At 26.2% G+C, this 24800-nt stretch overlaps 1 protein-coding gene and 1 long non-coding RNA gene across 4 annotated transcripts; one reads left to right on the top strand and one right to left on the bottom strand.

Moving 5' to 3' along the window:
- Positions 1–3729: 3729 nt before the first annotated feature.
- On the bottom strand, positions 3730–8013 carry LOC107164475 (uncharacterized). 3 transcript variants are annotated; one of them, XM_089224125.1, is made up of 9 exons: positions 7839–8013; positions 7510–7646; positions 7246–7433; positions 6854–7063; positions 6701–6775; positions 6489–6627; positions 4256–4773; positions 4021–4191; positions 3730–3925 (listed from the first exon to the last, which is right to left on the bottom strand). In XM_089224125.1, the coding sequence occupies exons 2-9, from the start codon at positions 7613–7615 to the stop codon at positions 3785–3787; spliced, it is 1548 nt and encodes a 515-aa protein (XP_089080251.1). In that variant the 5' UTR covers positions 7616–7646; positions 7839–8013; the 3' UTR covers positions 3730–3784. The 3 variants fall into 3 exon arrangements, with proteins under 3 accessions (XP_089080251.1, XP_089080250.1, XP_089080252.1); XM_089224124.1 differs by having other exon boundaries at positions 7510–8013; XM_089224126.1 differs by having other exon boundaries at positions 4026–4191; positions 7510–8013.
- A 115-nt stretch (positions 8014–8128) lies between these two features.
- On the top strand, positions 8129–24524 carry LOC149057212 (uncharacterized). Its single transcript, XR_016191072.1, has 2 exons — positions 8129–8496; positions 23786–24524. It is a non-coding gene; the product is annotated as an uncharacterized LOC149057212 (long non-coding RNA).
- Positions 24525–24800: the final 276 nt, after the last annotated feature.

Here is a 24800-nt window from a genome sequence, read left to right as displayed (position 1 = left end):
CACCTAGTTGAATTTAACCCAAATTTGATTTGCCTATCTGTAAAAGCTATTCGTAACTTACAATTTTCATTTTTTTTTTTATATAAGTACCTACATCAAGAAATATATACTTAGATAATGATGATTTTATAATTAAAAATACCTATAGCATTAATAATATATGATACATCATACATATTATACAATAAACAAATATAACTTAACATATTCGGACATCAGCCAAACAATGTAGGTACTTATCGTACATTTAACATTTTATATACCTACCTGGCAGCTGGTGTGCTAAGTGCTAACCATAAGAGGTAGTATGCACTATGAATATTGAATAAATATAATATAATAAATATTCGTACAAGAATAAAATAATTGTTGGAAATATGAATGAACGTTATAACTTGTAAATAAATGAACATCAGTTGTTGTTTGTTTCTAATTTAAAACTTTATGAGAAAACCACTGTAAAATGTAAATCAACAACTTCATAAATGGAATTTAAAAAAATTAGTTATTTATTATTTTTAGTGCTACTTTCACTATTCATCGAAGGGTAAAATTTATGAAATTCATAATCAACGATTCGCATAGGTATCTATTTAAAATTAGACTAGTTTTATTTTTTAATAAATTAACATCTTTTTTGAGTTATTGTATTTAAGTACTTATGTTTAAAAACGTTTTTCTTTTAAGACAGATGATTTACATATCACAACAGATACCTACCTACAAAATGTAAAATGTGCAATAAAAAAAAAATAAATAAGGAATCACTATGGTCTCTGTATATATTATTATATAGGACAATAAAAAACATATACACGCAGGATAGTTTTTTTTAAATGCTCACCACCATTTTTCCCTTTAAAAGTACATTTATTTGAATTCTTATTTTTAGAATAATCTAATTTTTAAGTAGACTTTAACTCCATATTTTTGAATTTCTGATTTGTTTGTACTACTTAAGGAATATTCTGTGGCGATATAAACTTCTATTTTTCAAATTAGAACCCCTTTTTTTACTGAAAATTATTTATTGAATCATTTTGATGAACCTACCTATCGAAATTAAAATTCTAGAGTGCAGTTTATGAGTTGATAAAATATTTATACTAAGGATAATTATCCTTTGAAACGGTGTTATAAAAAATAAAAACCATATGTAATGTTAGATATAGTATTTATTGTACTTCAGTTATTTATAATAATAAATCAATACTAATTGCTAACTTGTTCAAATCAGCTATGCCCCCTATCTACCATTCTTAACCCATTATACCTACCAAAGACATAATATTATTATACTTAAAACACAGTAACATAATTCAAAAACTACAAGCTTGAAATTAAATTTAGATACATTAAAATTCTCAACAAAAAATATCCGCTAAATAATTTTCAGTAAAGAAGGAAGGTTCCTATTTGAAAAAGTTAAATTTGTATTATCATAGGATCATTCTTAAGTGGTAGAAAAAAATTCAAAAATTCGAAAGATGGTTTTCAAGTGTACCTATTTAAAAATCCCAAAAAACTGAACTTTAATAAATGCATAATTTAACTATACGAATAGGATGAGCATTGAGCATACTTAAAAAATCACCATGTAGATAAATACATTATTTTGTCACTCTCAAACGATATAATATGTTTGAATTGACTTAATCGACTAAATTAGATCCTGGAAATCTGAGACCTAGATCATAGTTTTTTAATGCCATCATATTATTTTGACCAAAGTCAAAATTTTTTAAAAATAAACTGATCCTTACTCCTTAGGGTGGCCACATATTATAACCTATCCTTCTCCTAACTACTGTAACGCAAAGAAAATGTAAATAAGTCAAATAAATAAAATTTAATAATTTAATTTCTAAACACTAAAACCAGTTGACATGCGACATAGGTACTGCACAAACAGAGTATTACAAACTCCACACAGCAAAATTATATTTTCAAAATATTGTGTAAATATTTTTTGCGAACATTAAAATATTTTATTTTGATTGTGAGAATGTTTTAAAATATTTTAAAAATATTTTTTGGCAGGACATAAAACATTTCCACAATATTGTATATATATATTCACAACATTATAGCTATATATTTACACAATATTGTAGCTGTATATTCTCACATTATAGCTGTATATTTGCACAACATTGCAGCTAAATATTCTCACAATATTGTTGCTATATATTGTCAGTCACAATACTGTTGTTATATTATGTATCTACAGTGTTTGATTTATGTATTTTTTTTTTAAATATTTGGTTATAATATGTATGAAAAAAAGTATAAAGAATCTATTATTATAATATAATTTGATACATAAAATATAACAGACAATATTACCACAAATATTTTTTAACCAATAAAATATTATAAACTTGATGCATTTTATTTTATTTATCATTATATTGTTAAATTAATTTAATTTATATTTTATTTTAAATATATTATTTTAGTATATTTAAATACATTATACCCTATTAACCTAACCTATAGGTGCACAAGTTCACAATTTGTAATAAAATATTAAAATAGGTACATAATATTATATAATTTGTATGAGTAGGTACATTATTTCTATAAGAACTTCAAAATGATATTTTGTATTAAACGCTATTTGTAGTAGAATTAAAAAATTAAATAAAACAAAAACAATTAGGTATTAGGTGGTGCTTTTACTGGATGGCTTCTTCCGTTTTGTGGTTTCAAGTTAAAAATGCTTACTCATCACTTAGGTATTCTTATTTTATGTACTGTATACAGATCGTATATTTTCTTTTAAAATTAAAAAATTAGTATAATTAATCAACTTGCATAGGTAGATAAAAAGTAGGTACTAAAAGATATCATTCTTTAATTCTTTATACATGTTGTATAAAATCGATTGAACAATATAGACTTTAAGCTAATTAAACTGAAATAATTCATAGTTATTAAAACATTTGATTTATAAGTGGCAGACTACTATTAATTTTTCATAAACTCACAGCGATTTGTTGTTTTTACAATAACTTGCCAAATTATAAACATATATAATATATATAAATTTTTAAGAATCTTGAAAATGTTATTATGGCCTAATTACAAAATATGTTGCCTAACGCATGATTTGTAAAAAATAGGTTTTATTAATGCTATGTGCTTAGTACCTACTTTACTAATTCAATCGATTAAAATAAATTTATCTTCCACAAAATGTACCTAGTGCGGATTGGATCTGTGAATCCGGATAAAAACAGATTGATCCGAAATTTGGATTAATTAATTGTAATCCGTAATCCGGATTGGTCAAAATAATGCTCAGCACTAGTACCTATCTACCTAAATAGCTCATTAACTGAGCATGTGAGCTCTACCTACATATTCTCCTTAATTTCCCTTTCTATCAGAACAAAACTACTCAAAACTTCATAGTTTAAAGTAAACACTAAACACACTAGTGAGCAGTCTAGCTAGACATAAAATTTACTCTTAAGAAGACACCAAATGCCATCAATTTTTGTAGTATTGACAGTGCTCTTTTTAATAAAATAAAATTTTAAAAAAAGACCTTAATATTTTCATTATGAAAACACTATAGAATAAAATTTCAGTATTATGCATTTTCTACACTATGTTATTATTTAATCACACATATCAACTGAGAAATTAAAGATTGTGATTGAATGTAACCAATTCAATTATCTAAAAGATTAAAAACTTTTGAAAAAGTTGCCTAATACTTAATACAATAAAAAACGTAATGTTTTATTTTTTAGAAAATTATAAATACATATCAAAATCAACTTTTTTCAAAATAAATTATTAATTCATGATTTTTACATTGATAATAATGTATCATTATTAAGTAGTTAATTTGATTGTGAAATCGCAAGCTCTTGTTCAGTAGATGGCTGTTCTTCAAGTTGTCTATTTTTTGAATCTAAACAAATTAATATTACATCATACATAATATATATAGTTAATACCAATTTATATTTTAATATTATAAAAAGTATTTGTATAAATAGTAAATACATTACTCGGAGAAAATATATTGCTTAGTCGCAATGCTTTCTTTTTTAATTTTGACATGACTGTCTTATTTTTTTTAACTGAAGTCTTATTACAATCAATTTCAGTAGAACTATATTGATCTTTCTTACTATCTTCACTAATGGTAACTTCAGAAGATTCTTGATTTTCACACTTACAATTAAAACAAAAGTAATAATTAAAAAATATTTTATTATGTAATGATAATTATTAATACCATTTCATGTAAACAATTATCCTGTTCTATACTCTCGTCCATAAACCTATAATATTCTTCTAACCTTTTGTTAACTAATTCCTTGATGTCAAATTTTATTAAATCCAATAAAGAGGTATTTTTAAATAAATCATTCACTCGATCCTGACCAAGTATTAATACAATTTTTAAACTGTCTACATAGTTAGAAGACAATAAAGGCTCAGACCAATTTTCACAAACATTATCATTCATATTCATACGCGCTTCAAGTCTTAATTTCTTTAACTCATAAAAATCTCTATCTGAACTTATATCAGCATTACGTATATAAAAATCTGGATTTGATTCATCAATGTCTGAAATATCCATACTACAGGTTCCTTTAAATTCATTCATCGGAGTTGAATAAATTGTCCGAGGAAGTCGTTCTGGAGAGCACACAGGCGTTGAATTTTCAGTTAAAAGATTTGTCTGTACATATTTTGAGCATTTTTCAGATTTGTAAAAATTACACTGTTGATATTTATGATGTAAAACTGAAACATTAACATTTTTGATGTAATAATTGGATAATATATCATTATTATAATAAGTGCAGGGGCGTAGATACAATTTTTCTAGGGGGGGGGGGGGTGTTAAATATATTTATAATCAAATTTAATGTAATTTTAGTTTTTACTAATGTTTCAAACTCTAACAACCAAATGAAATATTATGTTGGTTGACAGATCGAAATATACTAAAATCGTATATATTATCGACCGGCGTCGAGGTGTTGAACGTTATCGCTGTTTTCGTCGATTTTATAATTGGTTTTTTTTAAATATAAGTGTAAACACTCGGATAATTTCTACAACTATATTATTATAAATTAAATAGTACCTAATAATAATATACATGTTAATTTGTACTAGTATTATTTAGTATAACTATTATTTAAAATTATAACCAATATCAAAAAAAAATAATAAAAGTAAATTAATATTTTAATATTTTGATTACATAATAAAAATATTTTTTAAAAATAAATACTTTGACAGAAGATGAGAGGAAAATCTTGCAGTAGAGGCAGATGTCTCCTTCTACATATGATTATTATTAAAAAGGATACCTGTAACTTGATTAATTTAGTAGATTTAAAAGCAATAATAACAATCTCACATTCAATAAACAATTTTGAAAAAACTTTCTTTGAATGTGGTTTAATAAAATTTTCAAAATAAAACCAAAATTGTTAAACAATAATTTTAAAGATAATTAAATTATGAAATAATGGCAAGAATAACAAGCAGTCAACCGTGTTTTGTATTTTCAAAAAAAAAAGTTAAAACTAACTTATAGGTTGTAATTTTAAAAATTAAAGTCATTTAATATTCAATTTTTTGAACTTTTTATAATGTATAATGTATTATAGCATAATATTCTACATAATAGGCTACATCCCAGTGGCATTATTTTCAAGACACAAAAACATTCTTTTGATCCTGTGGTCAAATGTGGCTATGCTAACATAACATATTCTGTACTAAGATCAGTGGCAGTTTGTGTTAGTGTACATGATCACATGAACTACCCAAAAGTAAAAAAATATTAAATTTCTTTAGCAAACTATGACTAGATATTATGCACATTGTCTGTAATATAGGTATACATTTTTTTATTAAAAAAGAAAAAGTGTTTAGCAGTTTTTCATATTGATGATAGATGAGTATATTTTTTAAAGTTTAAATAATTACAAACATAAGAATAAAAATTTGTGCTCACCAGATATAAATATCTACATGCATCAAAATATTGCAAATAAGACATAGTCTTTTGAACATATTATTGAGGTTTGCTGCAACACGTAAATTCCTGAAGCCACCACCATTATATTAACTGCTACCACCACAGTGGAGCACAGTACTGTTATATCCAAGTTAATTATTGTCATTAATATATAAATAATAATAAAATAATATGTTAATAATAAATAATTTGAACTTAAAAAGCTTTTAATAATTAAATATAAGTACATTATTTTGGGTAGTGCAATGTGCTCAGCAGTATGTATAACAATTTTTTTTACCAGTCTACATATTAAGCAACTTATAAAGTTGTTTGTGCACCACCTTAGTGAATCTTAGAATCCACCACTGACAAAGATACAGCTTTATTTGAAATTAAAAAACTCTAATTACCAAGTAACTCTAATTGGTATCCATAGAAACTAATGAAATAAAATAAGAATTAAAAAAAAAAGTATAATTACTAGTTTCAGATTTAGAAGAATTTTGATTTTTTTCATATTCATTTTTAAGAGTATTATAATTTTCTTCTAAGCTTTCATATTTTTGTTTCCAATACATTTCTTGTATCTGCATAGGGTTATCACCTGGTTGAGAAATTAACTAAAAAATGTAATTTAAATTTAAAATTATTCACTAAAATTCTCCAATTTAACGAATTTCACAATTAACTTACGTGATATAATAATTTATTTTTATGAACAGAATTACAGTTATCTATATCATGTTCATCCATGTACATTTTAGAATTCTAAAATAATAAAAAAAATACTTTATATTAATTTATAAAAGGAATAGGTAGGTAATAGAATTTTAAAATATACTTTACTTTTAATTTATCCTCAAAACTTGAAGTAATTTCTTTTAATTGAGTTTGAAGTTGAAAGATTTCTGATTTTAAACTATCAAAATGCTCATTTTCGGGCAAACTTGTAAAAGTGCAAGAGTTAAGCTTATGTCGACGGAAACAATGATATTTTAAATAAGACACATCTATAAACATCTTTCCACACAACTCACAAAGTGCCATTGAATCTACCTAAATAAATAAGTATTAAAATGAGAGGATGCTACACTTGCATGTGTTGTCTACGTCTTATTAATGGCAAAACTTAGCAAACTTGGCAAAAAACTTTATAAGACGGAGACAACACTTGTGGCGTTCTCTTAATAGTTATTATTGTAAATACTCTTAAAATTGAGACAATATACTATACATACTTTGTCATTGAACTTAAAAATTGAATGCTTTTTATAATGCAATAAAAAATCTATGATCAATTGTGAAAGACGGAATATTTTCTTAGATGCACTCATTTTCTCAATATTATAACTAAGAACACTGGCTACAAGCATTGACAGACTCTTTACATCAGCTTTTTCAACCACATCATTAACATTGAATTCTTCTACACAAGTCAATCCACAGAAAAAAATTTGAAACAATAGTATGATACTATATGCAGTAATAAAAGTATGATTTACCCAAATATTCCCAATCCACAGATCCAATGTATTGATTAAATCGAAACCCAGTGCTAATCGCTATAAGTTCAAAATCCGAAGTAACTAGTTGCAAAAAATCATCCATAGTCAAGTTTTAAAAAGTATAATACTCGTACCTATAATAAAGGTATATTAATTATAAATTGGTAACTCGTTAACTATTCAAATAATTTGATTTTATAAGATTGGTAGATATGAAAACATATTAAACAAACAATCGTGATATCAATATACATAGGTAAAGAGATTTCAACAGATCGTGTATTTATAATAATTAATTATTGACAAATTGAAAACGATATATTAACTCAACGTCTTTTGGACTAGAAATCTCAGCTCACAGTAAGTTAATCATTAATTATTGACATAGAGTAATATTGTAAATTCTCAGACTTGACGAATCGCCAATTATGAAGTACCTAATATTATACAACAAAATATAATAAATAATAATTTAAATTTAATACTGAAAATTTGAAATATAACAACCGTCATTAATCGTTGTCCTTATCTCTTTTACTTTTAGTTAAGTGTTTACATACGAACGGGTGATAACGTTTAAAAAAATGAGAACAAAATTAACAGTGATAGTACATTACATTCTCTTTGGAAGTAACTGGTGAAAGAAAAAAGTGTTTAGTTATGGTACCACTACTATGTCAAGATGTTTGTAGGCCTGTTTCCGGTCAAATTTTTCCACATGTCGTCATTGCATCATTCTCCCCCAAAAAAAAAAAAAGTAGTCCCGAAAGTAACCAGACACTATAAACAAAGGGCAAAGTGCAATGCTTCATACTAGTTTTACGAATCCAATAGGCATAGAACATTTAGGTTTTTAATTTAGTTTCAGACGTTTCAGTCATCTAGTGACTTCCAAACAGTAGAGGCCTATTATCTCGTTTAACCGTTATTTTACCATCAGCAAGAAGGATTTGATTCAATTTCATACCGAATTTATTGGAAAAAGTAAGTAAATTCACGGTGTTTATTATTTACACTTCTTTTTATTATTATTATTATTATTATTATTATTATTATGAAGTATTCCTGACATTCACGGTCATCAAAGTTATTGGTCTAATTAACAATATTTAACATTTATTTACACTTCTAACCACCTGTCGAAGTGTAGTGCTTAAATACAATTTTTAATTTTTTTTTTTTTTTGAGGGAACCTTTTTCGTTATCGGACACTTTTTTTAATAATTTTTTTTCTCCTTTTTTATGTAATTAGGTTAAACGAAAAACGATCTTCAAGTCAACATTTGTCAGTAGTACTATATTGCGTTATTGCCTAAAAAGTTAGGTAGGAAAGTGAAACTAGTTAGTACTTTGGGAGTTCAAACATCATTAATTCCCAATAGTTAAAAATCAACATGAAACTTACATTTTTAATTTTTACACAAAACCGGTTTTCGTTAAAATCGATGATTTTGGTCTCAAGTGTAACCAGTGGCGCCGAACCCTATATTAAGGTCGGGCCATGGCCCGACATATTTTGAAAATTTAAGATAGGGCCACTTCATATTAACCATTTTCCTCTCAACGGTATGCCATTTTTTTCGATATTAAGATGTTGGGCGTCTTGAAATATTTTTCGTCCTACTAGATTTTTAGGACTTCGGCGCCACTGAGTGTAACGCCGTGTCCTATGTGAATCCGATCAACATAACTAAAAAGTAAAAACAAAACAGTTTGTATATTGTCGCATCGAACGCATCGTATTGCGACGGAAAAGCATGACATTCACAATAGAATTCGTTTTTCTTTTTATACCTAAGATTTTAAAATTTAAAACTAGATGACCTACCTTTATGAAAAAAAAAAATGTCTACTGGAAAGTCAAATTAATTTTTTACAACTGTTTTTTTTTTTTACTTCATACCTACAACGATTTTCTTATTTTGTTGTTGATCAAAAAATATTAACCTTGAGAACTTGAAATTTTCATCGAATATCCATTTCGGTAGTAAATGATCCCGCAAATGTCATATATATATATATATATACGATTTCATATAATTTTAAATGCAACGTTGCCATTCTGTCATTCTGAAAACAAAATATAATTTTTTATGTAACATACATATTACAAAAAACTTTCTAGAAAACATAATTTTAGTTAACATTTTACTCATTGCCGAATTCATTGGATTAATATTGTTATTTTGACTTATGGTTAATTATTTCCTTCTGAGAAGATACAATTTAGATTGGAAATTTCCTAAGTGAAATAGCGAATCAATTTTGCAATATTACACCCCATATTATTTTGGCAACTCTAGTATTTTTTATATATTATTTAATTATTATAATTAATTTTCGGCTAGTCTTTTTTTTATATTTAATGTATTTTTATAACTACCTATTTGGCTATTTACTATTTAATATAGTTATTAATAATATATGTTATATATATATTATATATTATTAATTTATTATTAATATAGTTTAGACCGCTACTTGATATTTTTGTAACCAAACAACTAAAATTACAGAAAAAATTTGATTTGTCAAAAATAATTGTAGAAAACAATGTATGGCAACGTTGCATTTAAAATGATACGGAAATACGAAATCGTATATATATGTATATATGAAATTCGTGGAATCTTGGATGTATCAATGTCTATTAAAATTTACACGATTCCGCAAATTAGTGGAATCGAATTATAGCCGTTTATTTTATCATTTTATAAGCATAATTAAATTTTCAATTTTTTTAGTTTTTTATTCTATAAATGTCAATCAATTTTTTTTTCATTGAGTCGAAAAACTTTAACTTGTAATACAAGGTTTCTCATAAGTTTATGGAATAGCAGTTGGAAAATATTTAAAATACATTTTTTATAATCGTTTAAAGTTCAAATTTTGTGAACATTAATTAAATTGAAAATATACTAATTATATTCTAAAAATATCAGAATCTAGCCAACCGTCTCCACTCAGAATCTGTTTTCGTATACAATGATATTCTATTATTGTATTAAAATTGAATTTAACGTTGTAACCTAAGGAAAACTCAGCAGTGTGGCATCCACTTAACGCTTATTATTTTTTTTTAATTTTGGGTGTTTTGATGAGTAAAAGACGTTGTACGTTGGTACAATAATAATTTATCAATCGAATTAAATTTTTAGGTTTTTACTTGTTTTTCGATTTTTAGCCATGCATTCGCACATTACATACCTAACTATTTTTACAGCAATTATTTACGGTTAGACAACAGGTCCGTGGATCTCTTGTAAACTTTATAGTTACTGTAAAAAGGTATATTGTATAATGACTATAGTTACCGTTCGATCAAGGGTTCGACCCTCTAAACCCCCGAGGATAGTAATGGTCTACCTGTGAAGGAGAATAGATCCCTTCAGAGTCTGAGGAGGGAGTTAGGACCTTAGCTTATATAACGAGTAACATAACCGATGATTTAACACAGTCATTCTCAACCTTTTTGTTGTTGCGGACCACCTATAGATGGCTTTTATAAACATGATTGCCAACCACTTTGGATTTTGATTTAAAAAATAAAAAAGTTATGCTTTATTTTTTGAATTTTGCATACAGATTAGTGTAGTGAAGTGTAGAAAGTTAAAAATATATATGAATAAAATATTAAAATAAAACAATACCGGCGATGTATCATTTACAAAAAGAAAATTATATATATTTAATAAGTACAATTTAAACAAAAAAAAACAATATTTAATAAAATATAATTTTTTTCAATATAACACGGACCGGTTTCTTTTGATCGCGGACGGATGTCGGTCTGCGGACCGGCGGTTGGGAACCACTGAATTCTAACCTATAGTTCAACATGGTGTATACTAGTTTCCTCACAAATTATACGAATTTCTTCCCAGCCTAAATAGCTTTTATCGTAAATAAAAACGATGATTTAAACTAGTTTCCTCATTATTATGAACAGGTAGTTTTTAATTAATAATTATATACGTAGGCTTCCCAAGAATTTTTACCCTAGTTACCCTTCACGTATAGAATCAATCAGTGGTTCTTAAACTTTTCTATGAAAAACCTCGTAAATTCGTAAATCGAATTTAATTGATTATAATATGAGAGTATACATTATTAGGTATATATTATAAACATTATACATTAACATTTATACAAAAATATATAACTTTAAAAAAAAAAAATTAAAAAATAATAAGTCAATCACAAAATTATTTGGTATAACATTGTTTAGACTTATATTTACTAGCCAATATATTTGTATATATGTGTTCAAAATTTGATATTTTTTATTCAACTATTTATTTGAGTATCAATAAAATTTAGATTTTTTCTAATTTGTATTCATGCATTTAGTTTAGGTAGGCCTATTGAAACTTCATTAGGTTAAGTTAGGTTACTATCCAGGTCTGAATTATTTTAAAAGTTCCATACATTTTTTATATTAGGATGTAGAGACTCAAAATAGCTATTAAATTTTGTGTGGAAAGATTTACATGCAGCATTATTGAGATGCACCTAATGCTTGAACTCTTTTCTGTCCATAAATGAAGAAGAAAACTTGAATCCTCTGATATATATATATATATAATAAATAGTCAGACAATTTGGTTGTTTTATGATATAAAATCTGCATGGCTGCTAGTTCTATTGTAAATATATCTCCAACATCCACTGAGTTCAAAAATTATTAACCAAATATGTACGTTAAATGTTGTCTAATAGAATTGTAATATTAGAAAATTGTGAAGCGAATCTAAGTGACTGAATTTTACACCACCAAGCTTGGCCAAGATGAAATCGACATCCTTTTATGGATATATTCAGCCATATACGTTTAATTTAATTATGTATGGCTTTTTCATAATCGATGTTAATTAATTCGGCTTAAAATTACTATCAATTTTTAAACACAATATATTCAATTCATTAAAATAATGTACCAGAATATTTTTTTATACTTATCTTATATAAAAAATAATTAAAGAAAGAAGTATGTAATAAATGTTTATTAATCCATGAATAGTAAATATTAGACAAAAAAATTTGGTTCAATGATGAAATGTTCCATCTATATACAATATATATGTATATAATTATTTCACGTAATAATGTTTCAGTGACTGTTTTTCTTTTTAAAGAGTTACTAACATCTTGTCTTCAGATAATGGTTCATAATTATGATGGTTCAACTTACTTTTGTTTAATATCACATGGTCGATTTCATCTACTTTTAAAACAGTTTTACATATTTTTGTTGTCCATTTCCACCGTTCTTTATTGAATGCTAACTTCTTTTGAAAACTAAATTTAAAAATATTAATTACTTTATTACATTTGTCCTTTTCGTAAATATGCTTTTTTTATATATACACCGCACTTCAAATTTATCCATTCTGAAGCTAGTTCAAAATTTTAAAATTTATTTAACTTATAAAATTAAAATCGTACAACGAGAACACTTAAACACGAGTGTTGGAAATTAACTAACAATGAACTTGATCAATTTCGATTTCGTATTATTATTATAATCTGGATCTAGTCTGATTTTGATTATCTTATCAAAAGCAGTATAATATTATCTGTAATGTTTAGTGCCTTAGTCATTTAGGTATAATCGTATCAAAGATCAATGCACAAAAATCATATATGTATTAAACTTCGAAATTAAAAACATACTTGGATAAATGTTTGGAACCACTTATACATCTATTACCTGTTCATTGGGAAGCAACTAGTACTACTAGACTCTTTTATAGTTTATGATAAAATGTAAGGTACGCCAGGAAGCAACTCGTCTATAAATTGACCTTTTTGACTTCGTGAGGCGTCTATTTAACAATAAGTCGCTACCTATACCTACACCCGTCGTCACAGTCAGCATACTCGATGTTCTACAGCAGTGTCGTGCAGACAAGACACAAATGGGGCCTAGGCCCCACTTGAAAGTGGGGTGGGAGTGGGTTTTTTTTATTTAATAAATATTGTCTTTTCATATAACTATATAGTGTCCCTTAATAAAACATATTTTATTTGTAAGTTGTAACTCTTAGTTTTAGGTGGTTGGTGGGTGTAAAAAAATTAGCTTTGCCTCACATGAAAAAAGGGACCTGCGCGCCACTGTTCCACAGTCCTCTCTTTTTGAATTTTTTTAAAATCATACTTATTGTTCACAAATCGATGGAGTAGCATATAAAAAATTTCACACATTAATTCGCAAAATCATAAACTTCATTAAGCTACAACTACAAACAGTTCATTTTTTCTCCATACCAAAGTATATTCTCGATTATCCTTAAAATAAGATAGCATGGTAAAAGCAAATTCTATAGATAATCCGTCTGAAAAATAAATTTAAACAAATAATGTGTAATTTTTATATTATATTATTATTTAATATTAAAAAGTATATTTTATAGAAAATTATATTGATACAAAATGTATTTGTATTTAACCTTTCGTACCTATAATATGTACAACATTTACATATTTGTTTAAAAAGCATGTATTGGTACATCACATTTTTATTACTCTACATAGTTCCTCGGAAAACTGGATAATCCAGAGTTCATTGTATTACATGTCATTCGGTCAACATTCCCGTATCCCAATGATACTAGTTTCTTTTTTATGAATAACGAAAAAACCGGTTTAATATTATGCAGTACCTATGCTGGATAAAATTAATAAATATGAATATATCTACTTAGTAAAATTATACATTTTAAATATTCTATATTGTTAAACGATTTCAAAGTAGGTACTTAATTTCGATATTTCATGAAAAACATTAGGAAATTCAAAAGATTATATTATACTAGAGTATATTACATTATAATAGTCTTCCTAAATATTCCACAAAATACAAATCAAAACAAAAATGCTATTACTCTATTATCATTTTATCATGTTATAAAATATCGTATTTAAAGAAAATTATAAAATTGTGCATGCCATTGTATTTTTATTTATAGGTTCCAATGCTTCTGATATGGGTCTCGGATTATTAATTATTTATTTTTTGTACTAAGTGATACAAATATAGGTAACAAACTAAAAAATATTATAAATGCATATTTAATATACAATACGTGTATGATTCAAAAATATAAATTTTGTATAATACGAAATTATTTGAATTGTGTCCTCAATTTTTGATATATAATCTAAAAATTTCATTTTATATCACATTTAAATACTTACAAAATAAATTAAAGTCGATTCGATTAACCATACGGCTGCATACGAATTAAGCCCAGTATAACAGCTTTGATAAAGTTAATAGCTTGACCTATGGTTTGACTTGACTGCTCAACGTTTTTTGCTATTTTATTTCGAATTTATTTACGTTATTCTTCTAATTTCTAATAATGTTCGCATTATAATGATTAATTATATATAATGCATTAATACATATAATATAATGACGTAGTCAGGGGATGGTAGGAGGTCTGTAGTCCTCCCTCCCCTCCCTCCACAAAAGTTTAAGAAGATTAAAATAATATTTTTATAGTTTTTGAAAGTACTCCAAATACAAATTTGTGTAGCCGTACAGGAACCTAAAATAAAACCTCGACGTCAATATGATGCTATAGTATAACCAATTGTGTAAACTTAATTATCTGTAGTATCCTCTTCCCCCCCTCCCAAATTTTACGGGGCTAGGTAAATTGAGTCCGAGATAAGTTTGGTACATTTTGAAAGCGGTAAATTGAGTCCCGGGAAAAAACAGGTTGTAGGTAAGTTGAGTCCCGGGAAAAAAATTGGTAGTAGATAAATATTTTGACTCATGTTGAGGTATTTATAAGGATATAATTTTTAGACTTATATTGATTAAAAATATTACAAGTACAAACAAATTAATTTAAAAAACAAAAAATAAATATCATTATTATTATACATTTCAAAACTTATTATCGTTAAAAATTATCATTATTATTATTATTATTATATATATATTATGTACTCGGTAAAAACTTCATTAATACTGATTTAATATACTCAAATAATCGGGTTATACAATTATTGGCGTATTTGGTAATTTGCTCCCTTAGGTTTTGTTCCTTATCGAGCGTGCTTTTTTTTTTTTTTTTTTTGATTGGTGCTTCTTAATTTTATTTGTGGCTCTGACTTCAAGTAATTCGTCAATAAAGTTAAAAATATTTGGATGTGGACTGTAAAAGCGTCGGTTTAATCGCGAATGATATGATTCACAGCTATTAGTTGTACGCACAGTTGTAGCAGCAAATGCCGACCAAATGTTCGGGGGAAATTTAGCATCAACTAATATGTAAGTGTTTAGTATATAATCGCAAAATAATTGTATTTGGTTGTATTGTCATTAAATCTTCTACAAAACATTCGCTAACTTCTTCGGGCCTTATAAATGGCAAACCAAAAAAAATTTTTAAAAAATTGCTTTTTTCTGAACTTAAAGTTTAGAATGTGATGATTAAACCAAGAGCTTGAATCTTTTTCCACCAATTTTGTCCTAAATGGAAACGGCATCCTCTTATTAAAATTTTAGGCCAAACAAGCTTTGCAGCCGTGTGTATAGCAATCTCAAAATCTATAAACACTTCATCGGGAGAAAATATTAGTTGATATTGCGCACAACTATTTATAGTATGTTCAAACAAACGTACATATGTTTCAGTTTCTTTATTAGGTAATAAGAAAAACACAAGCGGAATATACAATTCTTTGACAAGGCCATGAATGGTAAAAAATTGGTAAAAAAAATTTGGACAGCTTCTAAAAGTGCCATCGACAAATATTGTATTGATTCCACATAACACTTCTAGCTTACTTTTTGTTTAAAACCCAATGATATCACTATTGTTATCGTTAACTAATAAAAATAGTTCATTTGTGTTTGTAACTAATGTTATTTCATTTATAGCAGTATGCGTTTCAGTTATATTTTTTGGTATGTTGGGATGAACAGATAAACGCGCATTCCTTATATTTCTTTTTATTAAAGAACTATCATTTAAAGTTAAAGTATTTATATCAGAAATTTTTAATTCTCTGCAAATAAGTTTCGATGGCAATACCGAAATCTCCTCTACTGCTTTTCTCTTAAGACTATTACTTAATTTTTGACGATTAATGTCTTGTTCGATAAGTCTATTGTGTGTATGATCATTATAAATTTCAGTATCAACATCATCATGTCTCTTAAAAAAACACTTACATGTATTTTTACAGCAGGTCCATCTCTGTACGTCATTATTCAACATTTTGTGAAACCTAAACTTATAACCATATTTTACAATTATAGTTTTGTTTTTTTCACTAATCATTACTTCCATTTTTCAAAATTTAAGAGAAACACACTACTATTACTGCAAACACGATAGTCACTTCTCGACGAACCCTATTCTACTAAAAATATAGGGAAATAGCACAGATATCGTACATACGTGTGTTTGTATTTTATCATAAGATTCGTCATAAAAATCGGTGATAACTGATACACGATAATAATATGACACGCCTATCGGTATCTTAATTGTGTTTAATCAAAGGTACAATGTCACAAAGTTACCGACTTTTATTGACTGTGAGTGCTGTTTGAGTTGTTAAGAGTGTATCGTTGAAAAAAAAAAAATATTATTTTTATTATTATTAATTTTTACCGTTTTTTCCCCGGGACTCAACCTACTACCTTTTTTTTCCCGGGACTCAACTTACCTACTACCTGTTTTTTCCAGGGACTCAATTTACCAATCCCGAATTTTACTACACCACTGATTTAATATAATATAAATCTATATTATATACTCCACCCGCATTAAGAGAACATGTTCTCCCAGTAACCGTTTAAAACCGGGTTTTTTCCAATGTCAACTGAACCTCACAAGCCTATTTATGAATAAATATATGTTGCATCCATATTGTGATATCACTCATTTTATGAACTGGAAATCCAGGTAGTAAAAATCGCCCAGATCGTGAATGTTGACCTAAAGTACATGTGCATGACGTATATGTAGATCAATTTCATGAAACGGACATCACAATACCTATTTGTACAATATTGTGTACATAAAAAAAATACAAATTATTTAGTAGCTAAAAATTTATAAAATTTTCATAGTTTAGGATTAAACGTTTTAAATAGGGTTATACGAAAAAATTTAAAAATATATGTACAGTTTTTTAGTTATAGTTATTTTAAGTTAAAATTATAACGATACACATATATTTAAAGTTAATATATTCTAGTTTTTAAATTTTGTATTTGTGAATAGGCAGTTAATAAAATATTAATATGAGTAGGTAAGTAAATCCAATATAATTTGGATTTATATGGACTCTATGAAAATAGGTAATAGTTATATAATAAAGAGTAAATGTAATAAAATATTTTGTTATTTACTAGGTTATTTCAGAACCTATAATCTAATAAATGACGTGTTGTACATATAATGTTAATAGTTATAGGCTACGTGAATAATTTCTTTATAAGTTATACTAATTATTAAATAATTTAAATAAAATAATACATGATAATATTTTTTAATTATATGTTTACTGATTTATTTCGTAGAATATAATCAATTTATTTAACAACGTTTTAATATTTAATTTTAATGTTTTATAAAATAGGTAGAAATAAAGATAAAAATTGTGTATGTTAATTAGGCATAAGTCATAACCTTCATGGTTATACACGACACACGTGTAGGTTATAATATATTTTAAAGGTTCTAAATACCTTTTCGTAAATTATAGTTACTTAATATATTTATAAAACACCATAGGCGTGCACAGGCTTCTTTTTCAGAATATGCAGAAGGCCGACAATGGCGCTACCTGAAAGTTATTTTAAGCTCGTAAAATTCTGATAATATGTATATACAATTCACAAATATTGAAACATCTACTGTTTAATTTCAAAAAAATTGTACTACAGGGTCTGTTAGAACAAACGCATGTTTTTCAAAATGATGCTATGCTCAAAGTAATTTCAGTAAAAAATGTTTTATTATATTTAAAAATGTATACACATATGCAGTTTTTTATATGTAACAAAATTTAGGTTTTGAAAATAATGTCAGCATATGGCGTCCTTGAGCCACAAAGTAGGGATGTAGGCACTCGCGAAACGATCCTATCACCACTTGAGTGATCTCGTCTTTCAATTCATTAAGAGCTCGTGGTTTGTATTGGTAGACTTTTGTTTTTATGTGACCCCACCAAAAAAATTTATGTTGTCAAGTCAGGGGAGCAAGGGGGTCAAGGAATGTCCCCAAAACGCAAAATGAGTCATATGTATGACATTATTTTCAAAACCTAAATTTTGTTACATATAAAAAAATTGTATATGCTTATGCGTTTTTTGATATAATAAAACATTTTTTACTGAAATTACTCTGAGCATACCTAGCAACCTAGCATCATTTTGAAAAACATGCGTTTGTTCTGACGGACTCTGTAAATACCATGACGAATTACAAAAAGTATGTATTTCGCAAATACTTGGTAGTTGATTACTTATAACTGGATGTTTCAATTTTCCATGGTCGATGTTCACTCCTCGCAGAGCTTCAGGGTATCTAGATGCATAACCCCTGCGCATGTTTAGATAATTATTTTTCAATGCACAAAATTAAGGTGATGATGAATCTTTCATCCATTATAGAGGTTTGAAGTCAATTTATTATTCGACGTATGGCCGAAAAACTTTTTTCACAAGTAGAGAAACTTATAAGTATTATTAAAGCAACTTGAAATAATTTATTTAAATTAGGGAAAACTTTTTTCGATACAATCTATTTCACATTATTTAAAACAGTGCTTCTCAGCCTTTTTCAAACTACTGCTCCCCTAAGAAGCAAAATATTTTTCAACATCCCCCCCTTAACTTCATTGAAATAAAAATAAAAATAGTATACATGAAATGTTTATAATTGAATAATAATTAATAATATATACCTACATGTATATAAAGTGTCCCGTGAGGATATACCCATTAGCCGTAATGGAGGATTCGCCAACTGGTTAAAAACCAATTTTTCACCGCTTTATCCATAAACTAAAAATCGAAAAATTGTCTATAAGATTTCCATAATCTGAACTCGATATAGTAGATCATGTCCAATACTCAATGAGGGTAAGGAGTTTCAGTGGCGTAGCCAGGATTTTTTTTAGGGGGGGGTTTTAATAACAGAATACATTTTACCACGACCAAATGATTGTATTCCTATATTATAAACATTATATTTTTGATATAAATACGGCTGAGGGGGAGGGTTATAACACCCAAAACCCCCCCCCTGGCTACGCCACTGAGGAGTTTTACCTTTCTGGGTTGTAGTAATTGAGTACTTCTAAGCTATTCTTTAATTAAATCTAACTTAGAAAATGAACGTTCCGCACTACAGTTGATAATCATCATGGATAAACAAATTTTTAAAGATATTATTTTATTTGGAAATGTTTCTTGTCTATTTGATTATTGTACCTATATATTAGAAATATGTACTGAATTCAGAAATTTCAAGTTCTGATAGGTACGCTTTAAGTGTATATTACATTTTAAAATGCATTCATTTTCATCATTTCATCAATGCCTACATTATAAAATTCCGCAAATGCTTTACGATGGACTTGTATGTCTTTAGCCTATACATTTTTCAAATTAAAAAAAATCCAAACAATATTTTATTTATTAATTTATGTGGATTGCCGTGAATTTTTAACCGAGTTATTAATGAATCTATTATTGGGAAATAAGTTTCTATTTTGAATTTTTCATTACTTGAAAACGAAATATTCTCGACATGACAGACCGCTGTCTGATTGCGCTTATAATTCCATTATTCGAAGCCATACAAGCAACAATTTGATGCATCTTTTTATCTCATTTGCCCGAGTAATCAACGGCAACCATTTATATAATAGTAATAAAGAAGATACAAATTTTTTTCTTTTATAATTTATATTACACCAATTCAAATATTTTAAAAATACCTAACGAATATTGAATTACCAACTTCCATATTTCTAATAAAATACATAGTAAAAAGTAATTAATACATTAATTTATTATGTAACAAAATACAAATACGTGGCCATTGTTAATCAAATTTGTAATGAATAAACATACTTATATAGAAATATTTAAAAATTATTCTACAAAAAAGCATTTTGACCTTCAAAATATATTATAACCTTCACGTGTTGCTTGTAGGTTATGACTTATGCCTTATTAACCGTCGCATTTTTTATCTAAATTTAAACATATTTTTTAAAAGATTAAAATGAAATATTAAAACATTGTTTAATAAATTGATTATATTCCACGAAATAAATCAGTAAACACATTTGAAAAGTTATTATCATGTATTATTTTATTTAAGTACCTATTATCTATAAACAAACCATTCGCATCATAGACCATGGGTCATCAACCTTTTCAAACAAGTGAGCTGCATTTAAAATTTTAAGGCCTGATGCCTTCCATCCAGGAGAATTTATGTAGGTCTTTAGGAAGAGATTTGTTTGATGAGCAAAAAAAAGGCTTAAGCTCCAAAGAATGATAAATTCCTATTAATACAAGATGAAAATCCAGATTTATTATCCGATATTCCGATTATTTATTACACGATCGTACTATATTTCTAGAAAGATCTACCGGTTGGTAACCGCTGACAGTCTATAACTCTAAACATTTTTAATGTAATCATATATTAAAGTTAATATTATGTTCTAAAAGAACGTACCTACAACTTAGTAGATAGTAAAATATTTTTTTTAAATTTAACTATTATGTACCTATCATCGTAGTATCTATATAAATCTGAATATGACATATGTGGATATACTGACATACCTGCTTAGTACTTACATTTATAATTTAATAAGTACCTAAATATTTACATATTCAAAATTTAAAAACTAGGATAATACTTATTTAAGATTCTGAATGTTAGTTCATTGCAAATGTATTGATTTTAGATATAGGTACTTGTATTGTCCTAATTTTAACTTAGAATATCTATAAATAAAAAACTACATGTATTTTTAGAGTTTTAGTACCTATATAAATTAACTACCTTATTTTGAATTTTCAATCTTGAACTATAAAAATTTAACCCTATACATTTTTAACTACAAAATGATTTGCATATTTTCGAGATTTTAATAAATTTTATCAATAATTTAACTTTAAATAAAATACTTATGGATAATTAAACGATCGTATGTAGGTATTTAATTATAAACTGCTATTAAAAATTTAAAACAACTTATAAGAAACTTTATACTACACATTTTAAACTCTTTAATCTATCAATAAAAAGTTCTATCAAAATTTAATAAAAAAGTGAAAAAGTTGAAAATTTAAATTTCTATAAAATATAAAAACCAGATATTTTGAAAATTACAAGTTTATATTGTCGTTTGTTCTTGAGTTACTCCAGTATACAAAAGCAATTTTTTAAAAAACAGATTTTGTGTAAAAAATTCTCATTTTCTTTAAATTTGTTACTTGCGATATTAAAATACATACCTAGCCAAAGTTTTCTTTTATATTGTTCAAATTTTGACAAAATTTTCCAAAGTGAAAATATACAAATTATTTTGTTGTTTAAAATTTTTAAAAAATGTCCTCATAAGTATTTCATTATATAACCGAAAAATCTAAAAAAAATATGAAAATAGTTATGTTATCATTATTTTTAATTCAAATTGGGATGCAATTACATATTTCTTTTTTTTTTTTATCAAACAAACCATCCGTGGCATCTGTGGCCATTGGACGTAACAATGCATTTTAAACAATATTCAAAATTATTTACATGATATTAAATATTGAGAAAAAAAGAAAAAAGAAACATATAATAATAATATTATTGGAATAACAGGACCTGTTATACATTGTTATTTACATTTACAATTTATTAATAAGTTGCGTTCCTGTTAAAAATTGTACAATTCTGAAGACGTTGGTTGGTTCAGAGTTGAGTGATTCAGCGAGGTGGCGGGAGATTTGGAGTTGTCTTCTTTCTTTCCTAGTCGTAAGTTCTACATTCGGTTAAAATATGTTTAACCGAAAGGGGAACCCAACAACAAGTACAGTTAAGGGGGCTTCTTTCTTCATTAAATAGGAGTGAGTGAGGCAAATGTGTCCTATTCTTAGACGGTTGATAATTACATATTTATGTTTATATCAACGGGTATCTACCTTTTACAAATTATATAAATAAAACATATAAAAAAAAACTAAAAACTAAAACTCAATGAGTGAAGTAAAACCTAACAAAAATAAATACAATAATATAAAAATAATTCTGAATTACAAGTAATAAATATATAAAATTATGGTTACACTATAAACATTTTCCATATTAATCAATCAATATTTTTTAGTAATAACATAAATTTAGATTTAAAACGATTGGTGAGAAAAAAAATATGTCTAAATGTAATGTATACAAATTTTATTAGGTAAAATTAATACTTGAAACAAAAAAGAATTTGTACCACTGTTCGTTTTATAATGAGGAACTAAAACTATTAAAATCAAGATTTTAGTTATTTTGTTGTAAATTAAAAATATTTTTGTGGGTACTTAAAATTTTTACATCATAATACTAAATTTTATATTTTTATACACACATTGATATTTTCAAATTGAATTGTTTTGACAATACTTAATTTTAGTTCTAATACACCTTATTTAAATAAAGAATAACTGTTTTGCAGCATCTAATTCAAAAATATTTTAACTGGGGGTTTATCACATTCATTTCATATATATTATTTATGTTTTATACAAATAATGATATTTTTAAAATATTTAGATAATTTTTATTCCATTTCTTGTTAATACCACAAAATATACCTATTCTACCGACCTACAGCAAATTATTGTTGACTTTAAAGTTAATATCTACAAAAAAAACATAATATATACTATAATTATAATTAATATTAATAATATAATAAATGCTATGTCTTCAGTAAAAATTAACTCAATTTACCAAGTTTTTAGTATTAAAATAAATTACTATAGTAGTAATATAAATATAATACCATAAAATATATTTATTAATATAGGATTGCTGTCTTACTCAGAATTTTTCTTTGTATTTATTATTAAATTCAAATTGATCACATACATTACAATGACTTAGGTACTTAATGATGAGGTACACTCAAGACTTAATCTCTAGACCTTTCTGATATATTGCACCGCAGAGCAGACAGAGGATTTATATCTGTTTATGTTATATTGAAATTATATTAAACCTATTTTTGATTACAGGTGAATAAGAAATATGTACGTAATATTTGAAGCAAAACCGGCTCAAAAGGCTGGTTCAAAGAGTAAAAAGATTTTGAAGACCCTTTGTAGAGGTACTGGACAAGTATTGATGTACTGCAAGTCTGCTGTTGTAAAATATTTTCATGACATGATGAGACGAGAAGTTGTTTTCGTAAGCGGTGGTGCTATATACAAGTATCGTTATGGTGATCCAAGATCTCGTCAAAGAGATACCTAATATATTGTTTTATTATGATTAAAAAAACAACAACATAGTTCATCAACCCTAGTTAGGTTATATACACAATTGTCTAAATTAACAGGTTTTTAACTTTTACTACTAATTAGTGGGAAGGACCTTAACATAAGGTTCAGCGCTTCTGCCTAGATAAGTTAATTCTACTATAGAAAATGTGCTTAAATATATTTCATTTTATAAAACGACACAATAGTATAAAATAGATTTTATTTTGTATTCATTTATAACTTTTATCCAACCATAAATTATTTTATATTTAAAAAATAGTTTTCATTTTTAATTCTAAAAATGTAAACATCATATTTACTTAATATAAAATTACAACATTAAAAGACAAAAAAAATTATTAAATGTAGAAATATCAATTTATTGCAATGAGTATGTAACTGATAAATAATTGTATGGTGTAAGTAGGGCTAAATTTAAATGTTGAATGTTTTTTTATAATGTAATAAAAACAAAACTATGAAAATTATTAAATTTATTAAAAAAAAATATTTCTTACCTATCCTACCTAAATGTGATAAAAATTTGGTCTATAGATAATTTAACTTAACAAACTTAGAACCATGATAATATAATTATCTACATTTTACTATTTTATCCCATTTCCCATGTTTATCCTTTGTAGTGTATAAAATAATTGAATTATAAAACTAATGTTTGATCTTTAATCGTTGTAAATATAATATCTAGTAACTTCTCTTAAAAAATAAAATATATTTACTTTGGATTACACATATTATACAGAAAAAA

The sequence above is a fragment of the Diuraphis noxia genome, unplaced genomic scaffold (genome assembly GCF_037042655.1).
Source record: "Diuraphis noxia isolate RWA-SAM2 unplaced genomic scaffold, SU_Dnox_SAM2 contig0003, whole genome shotgun sequence".
Classification (NCBI taxonomy): Eukaryota; Metazoa; Arthropoda; class Insecta; order Hemiptera; family Aphididae; genus Diuraphis; species Diuraphis noxia.
The sequence above is the reverse complement of the archived record's forward strand: the minus strand, read 5'-3'. Positions and strand labels throughout refer to the sequence as shown.

Bases quoted from the DNA above. Each gene is read 5' to 3' on its own strand.
- LOC107164475 (XM_089224124.1), bottom strand. From the start codon at position 7,615: ATGGATGATTTTTTGCAACTAGTTACTTCGGATTTTGAACTTATAGCG. The intron at 6,628-6,700 runs GTAAGTTAATTG...TACATTTTTTAG, and splicing joins AAAATAAATTATTATATCAC to TTAATTTCTCAACCAGGTGA. The intron at 3,926-4,020 runs GTATTTACTATT...TAATTTGTTTAG, and splicing joins ATATATTTTCTCCGAGTAAT to ATTCAAAAAATAGACAACTT.